General features: G+C 34.2%; 2 protein-coding genes across 5 annotated transcripts in view; both read right to left on the reverse strand.

The window, feature by feature from the left end:
• Positions 1-18,403, reverse strand: part of SYT1 (synaptotagmin 1) — a 702,364-nt gene that overhangs the window by 454,031 nt on the left and 229,930 nt on the right. For all 4 annotated transcript variants that reach the window (XM_031939617.1, XM_031939615.1, XM_031939616.1 and 1 more), the window contains one exon: positions 1,137-1,199. The gene's annotated coding sequence lies outside the window, so the exon portion shown is untranslated. The remainder of the gene's footprint in view (positions 1-1,136; positions 1,200-18,403) is intronic.
• On the reverse strand, positions 14,462-14,951 carry LOC116419434 (RNA-binding protein with multiple splicing 2). Its single transcript, XM_031939618.1, has one exon. It carries the CDS (start codon positions 14,949-14,951, stop codon positions 14,496-14,498), a length of 456 nt encoding a protein of 151 aa, XP_031795478.1. The 3' UTR covers positions 14,462-14,495.

An 18,403-nucleotide genomic window follows, 5' to 3' on the forward strand; every position in this document is an offset into this window, starting at 1 on the left:
AAAGAAATAATCATTTGCAACAACAAAGAGAAGGACTGGTCCACAATTCAATGAATAAGCTGCTGTCAATCATATTAATTTATAATAAATTATAGCTTCATGTTGGTTTGGTGAATAGAGGTTTTCTGGGATAAAGAAATTTCATTTTGTGAACTTATTTAATAGAGGTCTACAAAAAGGCATGAAGCTTCCTTTGTATCAGTTTCTCAGACTTTTCATTCAATTGAGTTCTTTAATCTCATCTTAAAATTCCAGTATATCCTTCTGTGATGATCCTCTACAATACCACATTCTTGGTGTTTAAAAGATGTTAGTCACAATTTCTCAAGAATTGCATTTGTAGACACATGACAAAATTTTAAATTATCAATGATATGAAAAAATGATTCAATAAGACTCAGCATTATAGAATTTGCATTGGCCATCTGCCATTTCATTTACAATAGATACATCTTCAGAATGTAGATGACTGAATCTGAATCTTTGTATTCTTTATAATTCAACTGAAAAAGACAAATTATTTCTACTACATGATTACTAAATAAGGAATTATTAAAGATGATTGTCATCTGATTTCATAGATATAAATGAATTAAATTTAATTTTAAGTAGCAGAAATTAAGGACTAATCAAGCACCAGATATAAGGCTGATGCATATAGTTCACTTTTGTTCATTTTGATTACTACAAAGCAATAAGAAAAGCACAAATTCAATTTATACTGAATGCATTTTTTATGGTTTGAATGAGGAAAAAAAAAACAATTCATTTTCACTAAGATTGAGATGACCAAATTTAATAAATTTGTTTCTACCAGAACTTCTAACATTCAAAATAATGAATTTAAAAAAAAAGACAATTCTGAATTCATTATTAAAGTTTTCAGTATTCAGTGCCATAAAGATATATCACAAGGATTATCTTGTCTTCTGATCTAAGAAGATTATGGGATAAATGATTCACAATCCACTCCAGTAAAATGAAATTGAGTTTTAAGAGAAGGCTGTGATTGCTTACATTATCAACTTCTCATCTTGGTAAAGGGAAAGAGAATGCATATATCTAATAGAAGTGTGTATATGAGAGATAAACTTTATGGCAGTGATACATCATTATTATTCTATTAAAGGACTTACTGTTCACTTTACAAATCCTGTGATCTCTTGTTCTTTATCCTCTTTCTTCAGTGTTGCACTTTACTAAAAAGAAAAACATCATTTAAAGATGTTAGCTAAAGAAAACATTTTTAATAATAATTTCAAAATGTCATTTTCCTTGTATAACTTGTTTTTTATTTAAAAGTATATCTATAGCTATAAGGTTCCATTCCTCCACCAATCCCTAAGGGAATATTATAAAGGGGAAATATATATGCAATACACATACATGCATATATTTTATGTATATTATACAAACATTTGAGGTTCATATATGTGTGTGTATATTAATATAGATTCAAAGATACAAAGATGTATATATATTTCTTATTTTAAGTTTAGTTAATATTTGATCAATTACTATTATCTCCAAGTAATTATAAACTTTCAAGAAAGGTATTATAAAAGTACTGGTTAGCATGAGGTAAAGTATGTTATTATGGAGCATAACTGAGTTGCACAAATCAATCTATTCTGCATCCCATACAGCTTTTGTAATTTGGTAATTTTTTTACTTAGCTGGTGAGTAACTAAATATATAATCCTTTGTACATTTCCCAAAGCAGGTGAATTCTCCTAGTTGGACATTTTGAACACAACTAAATTCTCTAGAGAAATTCTAAAGCATTGAGATTTTCTTTTTAAAATCACATTTAGATCTTTCAGTAGAAAGACCTAAAGTGACTACAGACACAGATAAAAAAGTAAACCTATAAGATATTGCCTTTTAAAATGTGATTAATAATGAATGTGGTAAAAACCTTTCTATTTATTCAATCCAGGATTTATTCAATCCAGTAATATATATATATATATTATAATATTAATATAATGAATATTTAATATATTGTATGTTGTAATTTTCAGATCTCATATTTGCTCTGATTATATAATATATATATATATATATTATAATATGGATATTATCAGTGGATAATATCCATCCACTGATAATCTACAAAGCCCCATATTGAACTTTCAGAAATTTCTACTCATTCATTTAAAAAATTATGAAACATTCTTTTATATATAACACTAAAACATATACATGTACACAAATACATTTATGTATATATATTAAAACTAATAACAAAACATATACTTAAAATATTATAATGACACAAATATATGAATAGCTATATTAAGGAAGTGTAATATATAAGATAAATGCAAAATGATATAATAGTTTTAAGTAATGACAAATTAGTTAAAACTATAGAGTTCAGTTCTTTGAAGTGGTCGTCTTTGAGATGTATCTTAAAGAAAAACAAAAAATATAGAATAGGTACATGAAAATTTTGATTTTAGCAAACCAGCCATAAAATCACAGGATAGTAGAGACAGCATATAAAAATATGTCATGTGATAAAAACTTTACTGCAAGTGCATTTACAAACTCATCATGAGCCGACAGCTTAATATGGTACCAAAAATCTCATATAATATTCAGGTACATTAGTAAAAATAATCTGAAAAAGTCAAATCAAATCAACAAGTTTTCACTCTGGTACTTGGTGTGAATCATACTGACAAGTATTGGAATCCAAATCTAAGCCAAAGAAAACCTTTGCTTTTAAGGGGCTTACATTCTAAAGGAGCAAAACAATTATAAAGAATTTGAAAAGGAGGAAAGGGAGGAACATAATTGTCAGGAATGGAGTGCAGAGAGGAATAAAGGTCTAAGCATGGCTAGTCTGGGTACTTTTCTTAAAATGGAGTTTCCAAGAAAAATTCGCCAATCGAAAGAAAGGACTACATGGGCAGAATGATTTTCCAGGGCAAGAGGGCTACTGCATAATGATAGAGAAAGAAATTCAGCAAGTCGGGAGTAGAACTAGAGAAGTAAGAAGGAAAAAACATGGCTGGCCTGCATAATTTCCTTAAAATGTAAGTTATGGGGAGGAGTATCAAGGAGTAGCTAATATTGCAGTACACTGTACTGGTCAGATAACATCTACAGTGGAATGTTCTCTTGTTTTTGCTAAATTTTAGCATAGATTCTGGTTGACTAGGATCCCTCTAGAGGGTGGTTATCAGAAGATTAAAGGAATGAAGTATATGTCCAACAAGGTGCTAGATATATTTAAACAAGAGAAAAGAAGACATAGAAAGGTTAAGAAGGTTACCTTTGATTTTGAAGGAGAGTTATATAGAAGGTATATTCTGTACTAGGGAACAGAAATGGAATAAAGGGAATTTGCAGATAGGGAGTATGAGACTTCATCTAAAGGAGAAAAAATACCCTTCCTAAAAATTATCCAAAAGTGGAATGGACCCAAAGATGGTAGATTCTATTTTTTGGAAGTTTTCAAGCAGAGTCTAAAATAACCACTTACAAGTGATACTTTTAGGAGTTTCATAAATAAGTACTAGTTGTCCTCTCTGGAGTTATTTATGAAGATGCTAGTGCAATCACCTCCAATATTTTCCTTATATATCTTGTTTGTACATAATTGTTTGAATATTGTCTCGCCCAGTAGAATGCAAATTCCTTGACATTAGGGATTTTTTTTTTTTTTTTTGCTTTTCTTTAAATCCCTAGCACTTAGTAGACTATTTGGCACATGATAGGCACTTACTAACTGTTTTCTTATTGACTGAAATTACACTGTTCTATGAAGGAGTACGATTGTAATAGATGGTAGTGGTTGGATCTTAATTCTAAAGCTGGAAGATTTTTGAGAGGACATCTAATTTCATCCTTTTATTGTACAAATAAAGTAAAGTGAGGCCTAGGGAGGCTCTTTGACAGCCAAGATTAGGTAACTAGCTAACACAAACAATAACAGAAACAGAATTTGAATCCAGGTTTTCTCATATCATCAATGCTTTTTCCACTGTCTCCCAAATGGGAAAAGAAGAAATTTAGTTTTCTGGAGTATACAGTGAAAATAACATTGTCAGAAATCAGATGAGCAAGATTTAAGATCAAGTTCTGAACTCTCTATTTGATCATTAGTAAGCCACCTTCCTTCTCTGAATTGTCTCAACTATAAAACTGACTAAATAGTCTACAGGAAAGTGCTTTGGAATTTATAAAGTATTATATAATTGTGGCTTATGCACACGGCAATATAAAGAGTGGCTTCAAGGACATCATCAGAGAACTAAAAGAGCAAAAAAAGTAAATATCCTAAAAGGAGAAATAACCAGTGGACAGCCATCTGCTCTTCCCTATGGAAATCTGGACTCCGGCCCAAATCATTCTGAGATCTAAGGTGAGTTTTTACTTCATCTTGACAGGAATGCAGCCTTTCCCTCACTTTCTGACTATTGGCATCAAAAAACCCAACAGTATATAGTTTCTTATTCCTTCTAGCTTTTGACTTGAAGACTTATTTTTATGGGTATTTCAAAGGAGCCATCACTACTTTTTTTTGGATAGCTCTAAATTATATTAGAGCAAGTTTTTTGTCTTTCTCACATGAAATGTTTTTGTCTAACTGAAGATAGACATTGAAGACTCATTTTTCAGACTAAATATCTTATTTCATCAAAAGGTCCTCATCTCAAGGATGAGGACATATGATCTCAAGATCCTTTATCATCATGGTTAATCTTTTCTAGATAATACATTGATGTATCTCAACCAGGGTGGTGTTGATGGTGAGGATAGAAATGGAGGAACTTGAAAGACATAATGGAGTTAGCTTACAAACACTGGATGTGATAGGAGAATGAGAAAAGTTTTTACAAAAAGAGGAATGGTTTCAGAAATTTCCAAACTTGGAGTGATAGGACCTGAGTTCAAATCTCAATTCTACAACTTACTATAATGAAGCAAATGTCTTTATCTCTCTAGATCTTTATTTTCTTCACCCTAAAATGATAAAGTTAGGCTAAGTGTCCACATATTAAGGTCCTTCCTAACTTTAGCTCTATGATCCAATGATATTGACTTTATAAGTACATGTGATTAGGTGAATCAAAAAAATGTACTGTTCATCTTTTTCTTTTCCACATATGCAACACACTGTAAGTTAGGAAAGAGAAGTATTTTATTTGGAACAATAATAGTAAATAAACATTTACAAGAAACTAAAAGTAAAAAGGTAGAAAAGAAATTGCCTAGCAGAAGCAAAACAATGGAACAGTAACAAGAGAGTGATAGCAGTAGTAATGACTATTTGTAGCTAAAAAGTTTCAAATAATGATTAGTTTTTTTCTAGAACAAAATAGTTTGGTAGAGAGAACATATGGAAAAATACCAAAAAGGAGAGAGAAGAATCTTGCTCACCCCTTGGAAAAAATATTTTATTACCTGGGCTACCAGAGTTGTAACCAAGGTTGGATGATCAGAACTCTGTTCCAGCCTAACAACATTTAGTGGAGGTTGATAATGCCTTCTGTCCTTCTGTAGCTTAGAAACATATAAACTTAGCCCCCAGGTAGCAAAAATAATTAGTTCAAATAGGAAACTAACAGATGGTATGCCCTTCCTCTACCCCAGGTGAGCACCTCCTAGAGGGAACTTTGAAAATCCAGGCATAAAAGAGTTAGTTAGAATAATTCTGAGTGCCACCATTACCAAACAAATAATGACATCTCTGAAGTGTCACTTATGTTCAACTCCTGTGGAAATTCTCCATAATTTGATTTCCCTCTTTCCCTCAACCATGACTCCTAAATAGAGAAAAGCAGCTGTAATTATCTTTCAAACTGGGATAAGAAAATGCTCATTTTGACCTTAAATAAACAAGATTGAAGAAAAGGAGAAAAAAAATCCTAAACAAACATATCTTGCAGCTGAAAAGTTGATTCTGAGTGAAAATAATTAGAATTAACTATTCCATATCATATCATATATGTCTGATGTGACATTAAAGGGGAAGAACAATTCATTGTGATGCAACAGTTAATATCATAGCTACTCAGGCATTTGGTTTTAAATGGATGCCAACACTAGAAATGAGTCATCTCACCAAGATGTAATACAATTAGGGATTTGTGACATCTAATGTACCTCTTCACCCTGTAAAAGAGTAGTTAGGGGCTATAAATTCTTATTCCCTAACTTCCCCACATCCAGCATGATACTTAAGGGTTTAAATCCAACATAACCATCTTAAAAAGAACCAAGTCAAAGTCTTCATTTAAAGCAATAAAAGTTAAGTCCTCCCCAAATATCAATATACTAAATTCTTCTAAAGTGTTAGAGGTCAAGAATTTCTGATCTTGTTTGACATAACACCAAGTTATTATAAATTTAACAATAATATTATGCACCTATACTATTTATTTACATATTCTATATATATTTTGTATTTATCATTTCTTAAATATTACATTTGTCATGTATTATACAAATGTGCTCTGTGTGTATATATGTATGTATGTTCACACACATGATATAAAGCACTGAATAAGTAGGTTGGCAGAAAGATGTAAAAATAGAGTAAAAAACTTAACGGAATTACAAATACTAATCTTTAATAATGTGATGACAATAGACATACCATGATGCTTTTAGAAATTCTTACAAAGTTTTAGTATTGTTTTCCCTATGGGCTTTAAAATGTTGAAGTTCTATCAGTCTTAGTTTCTGTCTCCTGTATATCATTAGTAGAATGCCTATGAAATGAGAACTTTATTTCCAAAGGTTCAATTGATGCATGACAGGACTTGCAAGATCTGACTTTATGTCAGTGTTTCTTGAAAATCAACAGTTTTCTGGTAAAATCAACTAGAACTTGTAATATTATTTAAAAAAAAAAAACCACTAACAACTATATAGTAGACTACTTCCTAGAAGTTTCTAGTTTTATTATCCACCATATACATATATGTATATGTGTATTTTTATCATTGCATTTCCTATAAAATACTAATACATCATTTTAATAAATGACACCTACTAGTAAACACTACTCAGTTTCTGGGCATCAATATTAAATTAATGTCTAGCATTCTGTATTCCAGCCAACCTAGACTTCTTAATGTTTCTCTTACATATCATTCTATTTGTTACCTTTTGTCTCTGAAGTGACTGTTCCTCATTCCTGGAATGCCCTCCTTTTTCACTTTGGAAATGCTGTGTTTCCTTCAAGCCTTAGCTGAAGAATCAGTTTCAGCATGAGGTTTTACTTGGTCCTCCCAGCTACAACTGCCTCCCCATGAAGGTTATCCCTTATACATTTTGCATGATTTGTAAATAATAATAATAGGCATAATTAGAATTTGTGAAATCCTTTAAGGTTTTCAAAATGCCTTACATGTATTATTTCATTTAGTCCTCACACAACCCTGTGTGTTAGGTGCTATGATTATTCCCATTTTACAGCTGATGACAAAGAGGATGAAAAAAGGTTAAGTAATTTGCTTAAGATCATATAGCTGCTAGTTAGCATCCAAAACAGGATTTCAACTTGGGTTGTGCACTAAGTCAATTTAGCTGCTATATATGTATATTGTCTTCATTAACAGAACATTAACTCCTTAAGGTCAGAGGCTTTAATTTCTCCCCATGTTTGTACTTCCCAGTGTCTAGCAAATAACATATATTTAACCAATTTTTGTTGATTGATTGTACCCCTTCCTCAAAAAAAAAAATCCATCTTATAAAGTCCCCTCTAACATCTATTTTTAAAGTTTCCATTTAAAAAGGAAGAAAACAATCATTCTCCTGTAATTAATTTATTATAACTTATCAAGGGATCAATTTTCTGAAGGGATAAGGTCAAGTAATTAAACATTTTTCAGGACTTGCAAGGCCATCTTTTGGGAGTTAATTTCATTTCTCTTTTACATGGGCATCTATCAAAAGGATGAATAGGTAGACTTGCTCTACTATAGGGAACAAATAGCTATTCCATTTGTTTACTTTATATAAATATGCAGGATATTTTCCCATTTGCCACAGAATTTCTCAAACTTATAATGACTTTTTTTTCAAAAGAGATCTGTGACGATACTTAGGTTTATTTCATACCTCTGACATTCAGGTGCGTTTGCAGTTATTCATTCCAAAATATTGGTGGGGCACAGACTATATCCATCAGGATCACTATGTTTTTTTGTATCTTTTCATAAAAATATTTTATTATTAATTTACTCAGATATTAATATTTTTCATAAACTACCATATACATCCAATGTCAATAATGCAGATGGAGCCTTAAAATTCCCACACCTATTCTTAGAACCAGACGCAACACAGAAATAACAGAAAATTACTCTGAGACTCAGGGATTATTGATGTTTCTACAGAAGCTAAAATGTAAACCTCTGATACTAGAACTCCTAATCATAATTCTATTCACAGAATTAAGCATGGAATAGAATATAATATGGGAGGCTTATACATATTTTCAATTTCATTTTTTCTGAAATTTTTAAACATTAAATAACCAATATTTTAAATTCATATTTAATAAATTAAACATTGTTCTTTAAAAGAATAGAAATAATTTTAAAGGGATATAAAAACCAATGCTTACAACCAAACTTTCCTTTCCAACATTTCAATGGAATTATTGATTTTAGTTGAGCTTTAACTAAGTCATAGCACAGAGCTAGATATCTGTTTAGTATTAGATTTCCAGCATCCACTGTGAGTGCCTATATGATCACTACCACATCATCCCAATCCCTTTAGACCCAGATGAACTGCTATGGCAACCGAATCATAAGTACCAGGTTTTTCAGTAACAATAACAAAAAAAATGTAAATTATTGATGAATTCAGAATTGCCTCTCTTGGATATTCCTTGATTGAGACACGAAACCTCTTGGTTTTAGCAAAATTATGAAGTGAGCCAATTCCTCAGCCTAGGTGGCATTAATCCATAGGGATTTCATTAAATCTTTTGGCTTAAATTCTTATTCTTGGAACAGCAGTCAGCAGACAGAGATTACATTAAAAGCAGGCTCTATTCAGGTCACTACTGCCTGAACTTAGGCCTTTAATCACAAAACAAACCTTGTATTTCTACACTGCTACACAATGAGGTTACAATTAAATGTGTATGCATTATTTCTTGTGAACTTATTGAATTATTCTTATGTTCTTATTGAATATTCTTATGAATCATTATTTCTTATGTAAGAGTACAAAATATTTTCTAGTTTAATCGCTGAATAATAATGATGGTTAAATAGTGATAATATTAGAGAAGAGAAAACAAAGAACTAAAATTATGAAGAAACTTCTGTTATTCTGAAAATGATACACTCACCAGTTATACTGAAAAGTGTGTAAATAATGAAATAATGGAACCTAGTGAAAATAATGGAACATAAAGTTCTGCTAAAAGTTAGTGAGATACATTAAAAGTGTATCTTACTCTTTGTCTTATAATGTCTTGTCAGTTTCTTTGAAATTGAAAAACAATTAGGAGGCTTATGTCTCAGAAAATCTCCTTGATAAGACCAAGGCATATATTTACTCACAAAAGCTGAAATAAAGGAGAGAGAGAGAGAGAGAGAGAGAGAGAGAGAGAGCGAGCGCGCGCACAAGAATTCATTCCTATTTTACAATCATGTCTCCTATAATGTAAAATATTAAATTATTTGCCTTCTAGTCATTTTGTACCTGTGACAAGACATAATTTTTACATGCCATTTAATGTTTCCATGTTGATATGATCTTACCCCCTCTTAAATAGACCAGTAGACACAAAAATCAAAGGAAACAACCACATAAAAGAAAGAAAAGATGACCCTGCTATATTTTTAGCAGCTATAAACAAAGAGAAATTTGAACAAGTTGTCAACTCAGAAAAATGAAAAATGGACCAAAGGAAAGATTTTTATTTTATTGCCATTTCTAAGTGAAGTCTTAACAAGGGAAAAACAATCACCACTACAATGAGGCAGAAAGCACTAAAAGATAATTAATTTCTGAACCAATTGAAAATACATGGCAGTCAGAGGCCATAAAAGTTTAGAGTGAATTTATGAAACATTAAAGTATCACCTTACAAAATAATGAGAAGGAATGGAAGTGGAATAAGTTTGTAGCTGGGATCCTGACTTAAGAAGTAGTTACTTCTTAAGGAAGTAACTAAAAGGAAATCTATTTATACTCTGGATGAAACTATAAGGAGGTCTGCAATAGACAGATGCAAAATAAAATGAATGTGTCATAACATTATCTACTTTCATCAGTCAAAATTGGAACCACACAGTAGACTCTAAGAGCTCAGCACTTAAAATGTGGTTTGAAGACTGATAGACCTATAGAATTAGTACTTCAACTGAGGAAGATATTCTGTGGAAAGATCAAATAGAAGAATTCCCTAAGGATGTGGAAAGGTTTTCCAAATACTTTTTTCAGAAGACCTCACAATATTTGTATCAAACTCTAGCATATTAAAGTCTCCTCAATAAATTACTTCAGAGTATTTAAAAAAACATTCATACTGGACAAAGTAGGTGGATACAAAACACACATTGATCAGACTATGATATATCTATACAGAAAGAAATGACCAACAGGATGACTTCAGAAAGGCCTGGAGAGACTTACACGAACTGATGCTGAGTGAAATGAGCAGGACCAGGAGATCATTATATACTTCAACAACAATACTATATGATGACCAGTTCTGATGGACCTGGCCATCCTCAGCAACGAGATCAACCAAATCATTTCCAATGGAGCAGTAATGAACTGAACCAGCTATGCCCAGAGAAAGAACTCTGGGAGATGACTAAAAACCATTACATTGAATTCCCAATCCCTATATTTATGCCCACATGCATTTTTGATTTCCTTCACAAGCTAATTGTACAATATTTCAGAGTCTGATTCTTTTTGTACAGCAAAAAAAAGAACCGTTTTGGTCATGTATACTTATTGTGTATCTAATTTATATTTTAATGTACTTAACATCTACTGGTCATCCTGCCATCTGGGGGAGGTGGTGGGGGGTAAGAAGTGAAAAATTGGAACAAGAGGTTTGGCAATTGTTAATGCTGTAAAGTTACCCATGCATATATCCTGTAAATAAAAGGCTATTAAATAAATAAAAAAAAAAGATATATCTATACAGAGGAGTTCAGGGTTCTGTTTTTGACTTTGATATACTAGTGCCATGAAATTGGGGAAAAAAATCACTTTCATTTCCATGTCTAAAAGAATGGCTACTCTCCTTTTAGTTTTAAAATTCTATGGTCCTGTAAATAACATAATTGATACTTTTGATTCTCCTAAGGTACAATGACTATTTATGAATTCCACAGAAAAAGATAACTGAGGTAAATGTTATAAAGTGTCATTAAGAGAGTAATAAAAATCTCTAGAATATTATAAAATAACTTATAGAAGATAGTAAAAGAGGACATATTAAAAGTAAAAAACCTATAGAGTATAAATTGAAGGACAAAACAAAAAATAAAAGAACATTCACAAGTGACAACGTTCTTTGCACATGTGAAGAGTTATTTTAAAATATATTATCAATATAAAGATGTTTAAGAGGAAGAGATTAGAGAAACCTTAAGCTTATTTTTCCACTACAGTCAAAAAAGAGTTAGCTCTCCTAACTATTTCAGAGCTAGATTCTATTTTATCAGGAAGGTAGCATGTTCAGGAATATAAAAGCCCTAAATAGTTGCAAAATTGACAAAAAGAGCTGGCATTTAAGGCTTGCAAAGCATGTTCTGTTGTTTATCTCATTTAATCCTCAATATAACCTGATTAGTAAGAGCAATTTTTATCCTAATTTTGCTGATGAGAAAACTGAGACTGAAAGACATTAAGCAACCTGAGAAGCTATCTTACACAATGAATAAATATCTCAAGCAGGATTTGAACTCAGGTATTCCAAACTGCTTAAAAAGACTTTTTAGGGTAAATATGAGATTTAGCTATCCTAGTTTGTAGAAAAGATTCCTCAAGTATTGGGATTAGGCCCAAGTCCAGGCTTAGCATCTCTTACAAAGCTTTTTCTGTTGCAATCTACCCAGGAAGAACATTTCTAGTACATGAAATCTAGTATGATTGTCAGTGAGCAATTGATAGTTCAATATTTGGCAGAAGTTTCTTTTCAGAATTGTATCTTGGCTCTTTTCAACAATATAGTTATTCAGGGCAATTCCAAGTGACTTAGGATGGAAAATGCCATCCACACCCATAAAGAGAAAACTATCTAGACTGAATATGGATCAAAGCATAGTATTTGCACCTTTTATGTTATTCTTGTTTTTTTTTTTTTTTTTGGCTTGTTTTTCTTCTTTCTCATAGTTTTTTTCCCTTTTGAGTCGATTTTTCTTGTACATGACAAATAAGAAAATACGTTTAAAAGAACTGCACATATTTAACTTGTATGAAATTGCTTGATATCTTGGGGAGAGGAGAGGTAAGGGAGAGAGAAAGAAAAATTTGGAACACAAAATTTTGCAAAAATTAATGTTGAAAAATATTTTTACATGCATTTGGAAAATGAAATATTATTTAAAAGAATTGTATTGACATCAGAAGTGCCTGAGATCAAGATTTGAGAAGTAACACACTTGTTTCCAATCTAGAAAAAATTAGGGCAGAGGGATGATTAAGTACTGGCATTCATTTGTTCCTGAGTCTTCTATAGCTTTCCTCATTTTAAGTCTTCATGTAAAGGCTGAATCACCACTTGTTGATTATGATATAATGGGGTGGATGAAATGGATTAAATGAACACTGAGATCCCTTCCAATGCTCAAATTTTGGGCTTCAGTGATTTTTATCAGCTTTTGCAGCCTACAATCTTCCATGGGTTAAAACTTCAAATTTTTGGAGAGGAGGATTAACTACAATACATTTTTCCATTTTAAGATTATATTATTTTTCTAATTACATATAAGGATGGTTTTCAATATTCATTTTTGTAAGATTTTGGGTTCCAATTTTTTTTCTTCCTTCACCTTCTTCATGTTAGCAAGCAATCTGATACGGGTCATATATGTACATTGATTTTTAACACATTTTTCATATGAGTCATGTTGTAAAAGGAAAAATCAGAACAAAAGTGAAAAACCATAAAAAAAAAAAGAAAAAAAGATGAAAATAATATACTTCAATCCACATGCATGTTAAGATTGTGTATTTTAAGATCAGCACGAGATAGGAATTCAGGTTAGGGGAAAATCGTCAGTCTTTATTCTCAGTGAAGAAGGATCGGAGGTGGAAGAGAATCGGCGATAGCAATGTGTGCAGCTGAGTCAAGAAGCTAGCTCGACCAGCAGCCACACAACCAGCAGCTCGGAGTCCTCGAACTCAGCCCAATCTCTCCCACTCTGTCTTGCTCCCTCTCTCTCTGACTCCACCCACCAAAATCGTCATTTCCTATACAAACACATCAGGACTTGCAAGGAGAGTGGGCAGGACCATTCTTAATCCAATCATGATATTAATAGAGTATAGCCCAATTACTATCTAGCCTCATGTACTTGGGACCTCAGTGCATCAGCTCAAACCTCAGCCTCATTACATTTCCCGCTTTTATTTTAGAACACTGGTGGTCATGCCATCCCTGACTCCTCAGGGAGGTCAGAGCCCCCAAGGGAGGTGATCACAGCCTCCCTAACTTCTCAGGGAAGGAGGTGAAAGCACCGAAAGGAGGTGATCACAGCCTCCTGACTTCCTCAGAAAAGGCGGTGAAAGCACTAAAAAGGAGATGATCACGCCCTCCCTGACATCCTCAGGAAGGAGATGAAAAGCACCAAAGGGAAATGGAGGTTGCTATGGGGTTTCTGGGCTGAAGGGTCTTATTATGCACAAACCCATCAGCATGGGAGGTATTACACAAGCACATACAGCAATAACGCAGAGGTTATTAGGATGACCCTCCCTCAGTCAGTGCAGGCCTGATGTGGTGTAACAAACATGAATTGTACACACAAGTAGCAGAATAGCAAACAATATAAATCAACATGGTGTTGGAAAAGATCACCAGAAGTCCTAGAAGGTGGGTATGTAAACAACAGTCACACATACACCTTCTTCAGCAGCCAAGAGATAGTCCAAAACCAATCTATTGTCCATTGTTTCACATGTCAGGGAATCCAATGATCCCCTGAGTTTTGGAAGTCCTGAAAAGTCTTTTATGTGTTAGGGAATCCAATGATTCCAGCAGATTTTGAAGTGTTGTAACAGTCTTATCATTTCTAGAGAATCCAATGATTCCTGAGGGTTTCTAAGTCCTCATGTCTCAGAGAATCCAATGATTCCTGAGAGTTTTCAGTCCTATGTCTCAGAGAATCCAATGATTCCTGAGGGTTTTCTAAGTCCTATGTCTCAGAGAATCCAATGATTCCTGAGGGTTTTCAAGTCCTATGTCTCAGAGAATCCAATGATTCCTGAGGGTTTTCAAGTCCTATGTCTCAGAGAATCCAATGATTCCTGAGAGTTTTCAAGTCCTATGTCTTTGGGGAGAGGGATGCTCCTGTCAGGTCATAGGAATCCCGTGCAATGAAGTGTGCGCCCAGGGCAGGGTGAATGCTGGTGGGATTTGGTGTTGCCATCAGCTTGCTCTTTGCCATTTTAGTGTTGGCTTTGGCAAACTCTAACCTTAAGGTCTGTGGATTCTCGGGGTCAAAACGAATACCATTCAATGCATTTTTGGCTGCTTCTGCTCCAGCACGGCTGTCAAAGGTCACAAAACCTACAGGCTGTTTAGATGTGAGTTTGATCAGTGAGCCTTCATATCCCTTAAATGGCCGGAAGAGAAGATAGAGTTCTCTTGGTTTGATGTCTACAGGGAGACCACTGACAAACAGTGTCCGGACTTCCTCTTCCAAGCTGCCGCCGATGCCGGTGCCGGTGCCGGTGCCGGTGCTGGTGCTGTGCTCGCTGTCCGGCTTCAGGTTGCTCATGAAAGTGCGGAGGGGCTGAGGAGGAGGGGAGGGAGAGAGGCAAAAGGAGGGGTAGGGAGCGGCGCTGGGCCCTGAGTGGAGTGGGGGAGGGGGTGGTCAGTGGCCCGTGCGCTCCGGGGAGTGCGGGGTGGAGAGTCTTTAGCTAGCCTTTGTCCCATTTTAGCCAAAAAAAAAATTACTGGTTTAGTTTTTAAGAAAATAAGTTCCTTATTTGTCTATTAACAATACTCACCCAAGTTCCTGGTCACCGGAGACTTCTTCTAGTCCTTGGGCCCCACGTTAGCCAAATGTTAAGAGATTGTGTATTTTAAGATCAGCACGAGACAGGAATTCGTGTTAGGGAAAATCGTCAGTCTTTATTCTCAGTGAAGAAGGATCGGAGGTGGAAGAGAATCGGGATAGAATGTGTGCAGCTGAGTCAAGAAGCTAGCTCGACCAGCAGCCACACAACCAGCAGCTCGGAGTCTCGAACTCAGCCCAATCTCTCCCCACTTGTCTTGCTCCCTCTCTCTCTGACTCCACCCACCAAAATCGTCATTTCCTATACAACACATCAGGACTTGCAAGGAGAGTGGGCAGGGACCATTCTTAATCCAATCATGTATATTAATAGAGTATAGCCCAATTACTATCTAGCCTCATGTACTTGGGACCTCAGTGCATCAGCTCAAACCTCAGCCCATTACACATGCAGTCTTAATAGTTCTTTGGATGTGGATGACATTTTCTATCCTAAGTTATTGGAATTCTCTTATACCACTGAATTGCTGAGAAGAGTTAAGTCTATTACAGTTGATTGTCATACAATCTTGCTGCTGTGTACAATGCTCTCTTGGTTCTGCTCACTTGACTCAGTATCAATTCATATAAGTCTTTCCAGGCTTTTCTGAAATCAGTCTGTTCATTTCTTATAAAGCAAATAATATTCCATTACTTTCATTTATCATAACTTATTCAACCATTCCTCAACTGATGGATATCCATTTGATTTCCAATTCCTCACCACCACAAAAAGAGCTGCAACAAACATTTTTGCCTATGTGGGTTAAACCTTCAAATTTTATATCATATGCCCTTCACCCAGACTTAAAAATGGTCAGGAAGCAGAGGAAGCAGGTAAGAAGGAAAAATACCAAAATAAGGAGGACACAAAGAAATAGGCATATTAGAATTGAGGACAATGCTAAATTCTCTCAGCTTCATAAGAATCATGCTGAACCTAGTGTTAGGGGGAGGGAAAGTACACCCAATAGCATCTAAATTGTAGAAATATTAATTCAGTATAACAATTCATAGGGTCAAGGACTGAGATCTGGAAGGGGTCATAGAGTACAAACTTTTCTTTGAATAATTGAGAGAACCATCAAACTCAAGAAAAGTTAAGTAATGTGTCTAATGTTGTCATGCAGGGTCAGAGCTAGGGTTTGAACACAGGACTCTTGAATCCAAGTTTGCTGCACTTTCACTGCACCATGCTGTCATAAGCGTTGGATAATTGCTGGGTAAGTCAATACTGAAAAAAGTGTATTGAATTGTTCTCTGTATTTCTCTATTCATTTATTACTTCATAGCTTCCCTGTTGTCCCTTCTTAGAAGGGAAACCTATTCAAGAGAATTACTCCAATATGTCATTTGCCCTATAACATGGATGTGTTTCCTTTCTAAGGTGATGGTAACTTGTCTTTTAAGACTTATAAATGATTGATTGAATGAAAATTATATACTTTGTTAAAGCAACTTCACATATGAGAAACAATATGGAGGACATTTTAAGGCTTAAAGGAGATGCTGCTGCAGAAGCTGTCATTATTACATAGATAGCCCTGACTTTGAATAGCTATAGCTTTGAAAAAGTGATTGTTGTGGATTTGGTTCAGTGAGACACCATTATACACACACACATATGATGTAGGTATGGGAATAAGGGCTGAAACTAGGATTTCATCGCTATAGAAAAATCTTTGAATTAGAAAACATTTCTACCAATGAGAGGTTGCTATAGTACTGAGCAGTTCATTGATTTCTTTAAGACCACAATGACAGTAGGGGTCAGAAGCTGTAGTAGAACCCAGATTTCTATGCATACTGTAGATTTTTAAAAAAGATACACTAATGACAATTGAAGGAGTATATATTTTTCCTCTCTTCTCTTTCGGTCCCCTTCCCACCCAATAAAAGTAACACATGAGTTGCTAGTCTCCATCAGAGGAGAATGTTAATTATGCCAGAAATTCCCTACACCAATGAAATCATCAGATCAGAAAAATAATACCTTTCCTATAAAAGATAACTTTTGTCTAGTACTTTAAAGTTTATCCTTACAATAACCATGGGAAATAGGTGCAATTGTTATTATTCTTTTATCAACAAGTGAACTGAGGCAGATTGAAGTGAAATAACTTGCTGAAGATCACGCAGCTAGTAAGTATTTGAGGCCAGTTCTGAACTCAGGTCGAGGTCTAGTATTCAATTAGACCTACCTAGTTTCCTCTACAAGGCTAGAATATTGTTTTTGTTATTTTTAGCAAACATTCTGAAACATATATATTCTGATGACTTCATTCTCAAGATGCTTCCATTGTGCAAACTTTTTTGATTTCTTGGAATTTCCTTCATGTATGAATATAATATTGGGGATTCTGAAAACTGGATTGTTAGAATTGGATTTTGAATTGGACTGGATCTTAGAATCCATTTCCTTCATTATACAGATGAGGAAATAGAGATACAGAAAGATAGGTCCAGAATCACCTAGTATCCAAGTGGCTATTGTAGAATTTGAACTTAGACCTTCCTGACTGCTATGTTCAGAGTTCCATTTCCTATATCAGGCTGAAACTGCCTTAAAAGATAGCTTATGAATTCAAAATTATCAATCTCATATGGTTTTGTGGTCATATTTTCTTGTGGATCAAAAGTATATATTTAGACAAATTCATAATTTTCATTTTTTTTCTGTTTTCTTCTTCCCCTCTCTATCCTTCGCTCCTTCCTTCCCTTCTTCCCTTCTTTCTTCTTCCTTCCCTTCCTCCTTCCTTCCTTCTTTCCTTTGTTCCTTCTTTTCTCCTTCATTTCTTCTCTACTTCCCTCTCCATCCTTCCTTTCCTCTCCTCCTGTTTCCCTCCCTTCTTCTTCCTTTTCACCCTCCTTCCTTCCCTTTCTTATAACCTTCTGCCACCTACATATGATACCCAAACTGATTTCAGATCCATGGAGCAAAATTTCCCTTTCAGGATAATCTCATCACTTCTAAATTCACCACCATATTGCTAATTCAAGCACTGACTGAAACTACTTCCCTCAACCTCATCTCTTTTGACTGAAGGGGAGAGTAGCAAATTCCTCCCAGTGCCTTCCTTTAATAGATGGCAGAAATTGCACTTCACAGCTACTGCTCTGTTTGATTTCAGCTCCACAGAAAATGATTCCTCTCCTCCATTCCAGTTTCCTAA

The sequence above is a fragment of the Sarcophilus harrisii genome, chromosome 5 (genome assembly GCF_902635505.1).
Source record: "Sarcophilus harrisii chromosome 5, mSarHar1.11, whole genome shotgun sequence".
In the NCBI taxonomy this organism is placed as follows: Eukaryota; Metazoa; Chordata; class Mammalia; order Dasyuromorphia; family Dasyuridae; genus Sarcophilus; species Sarcophilus harrisii.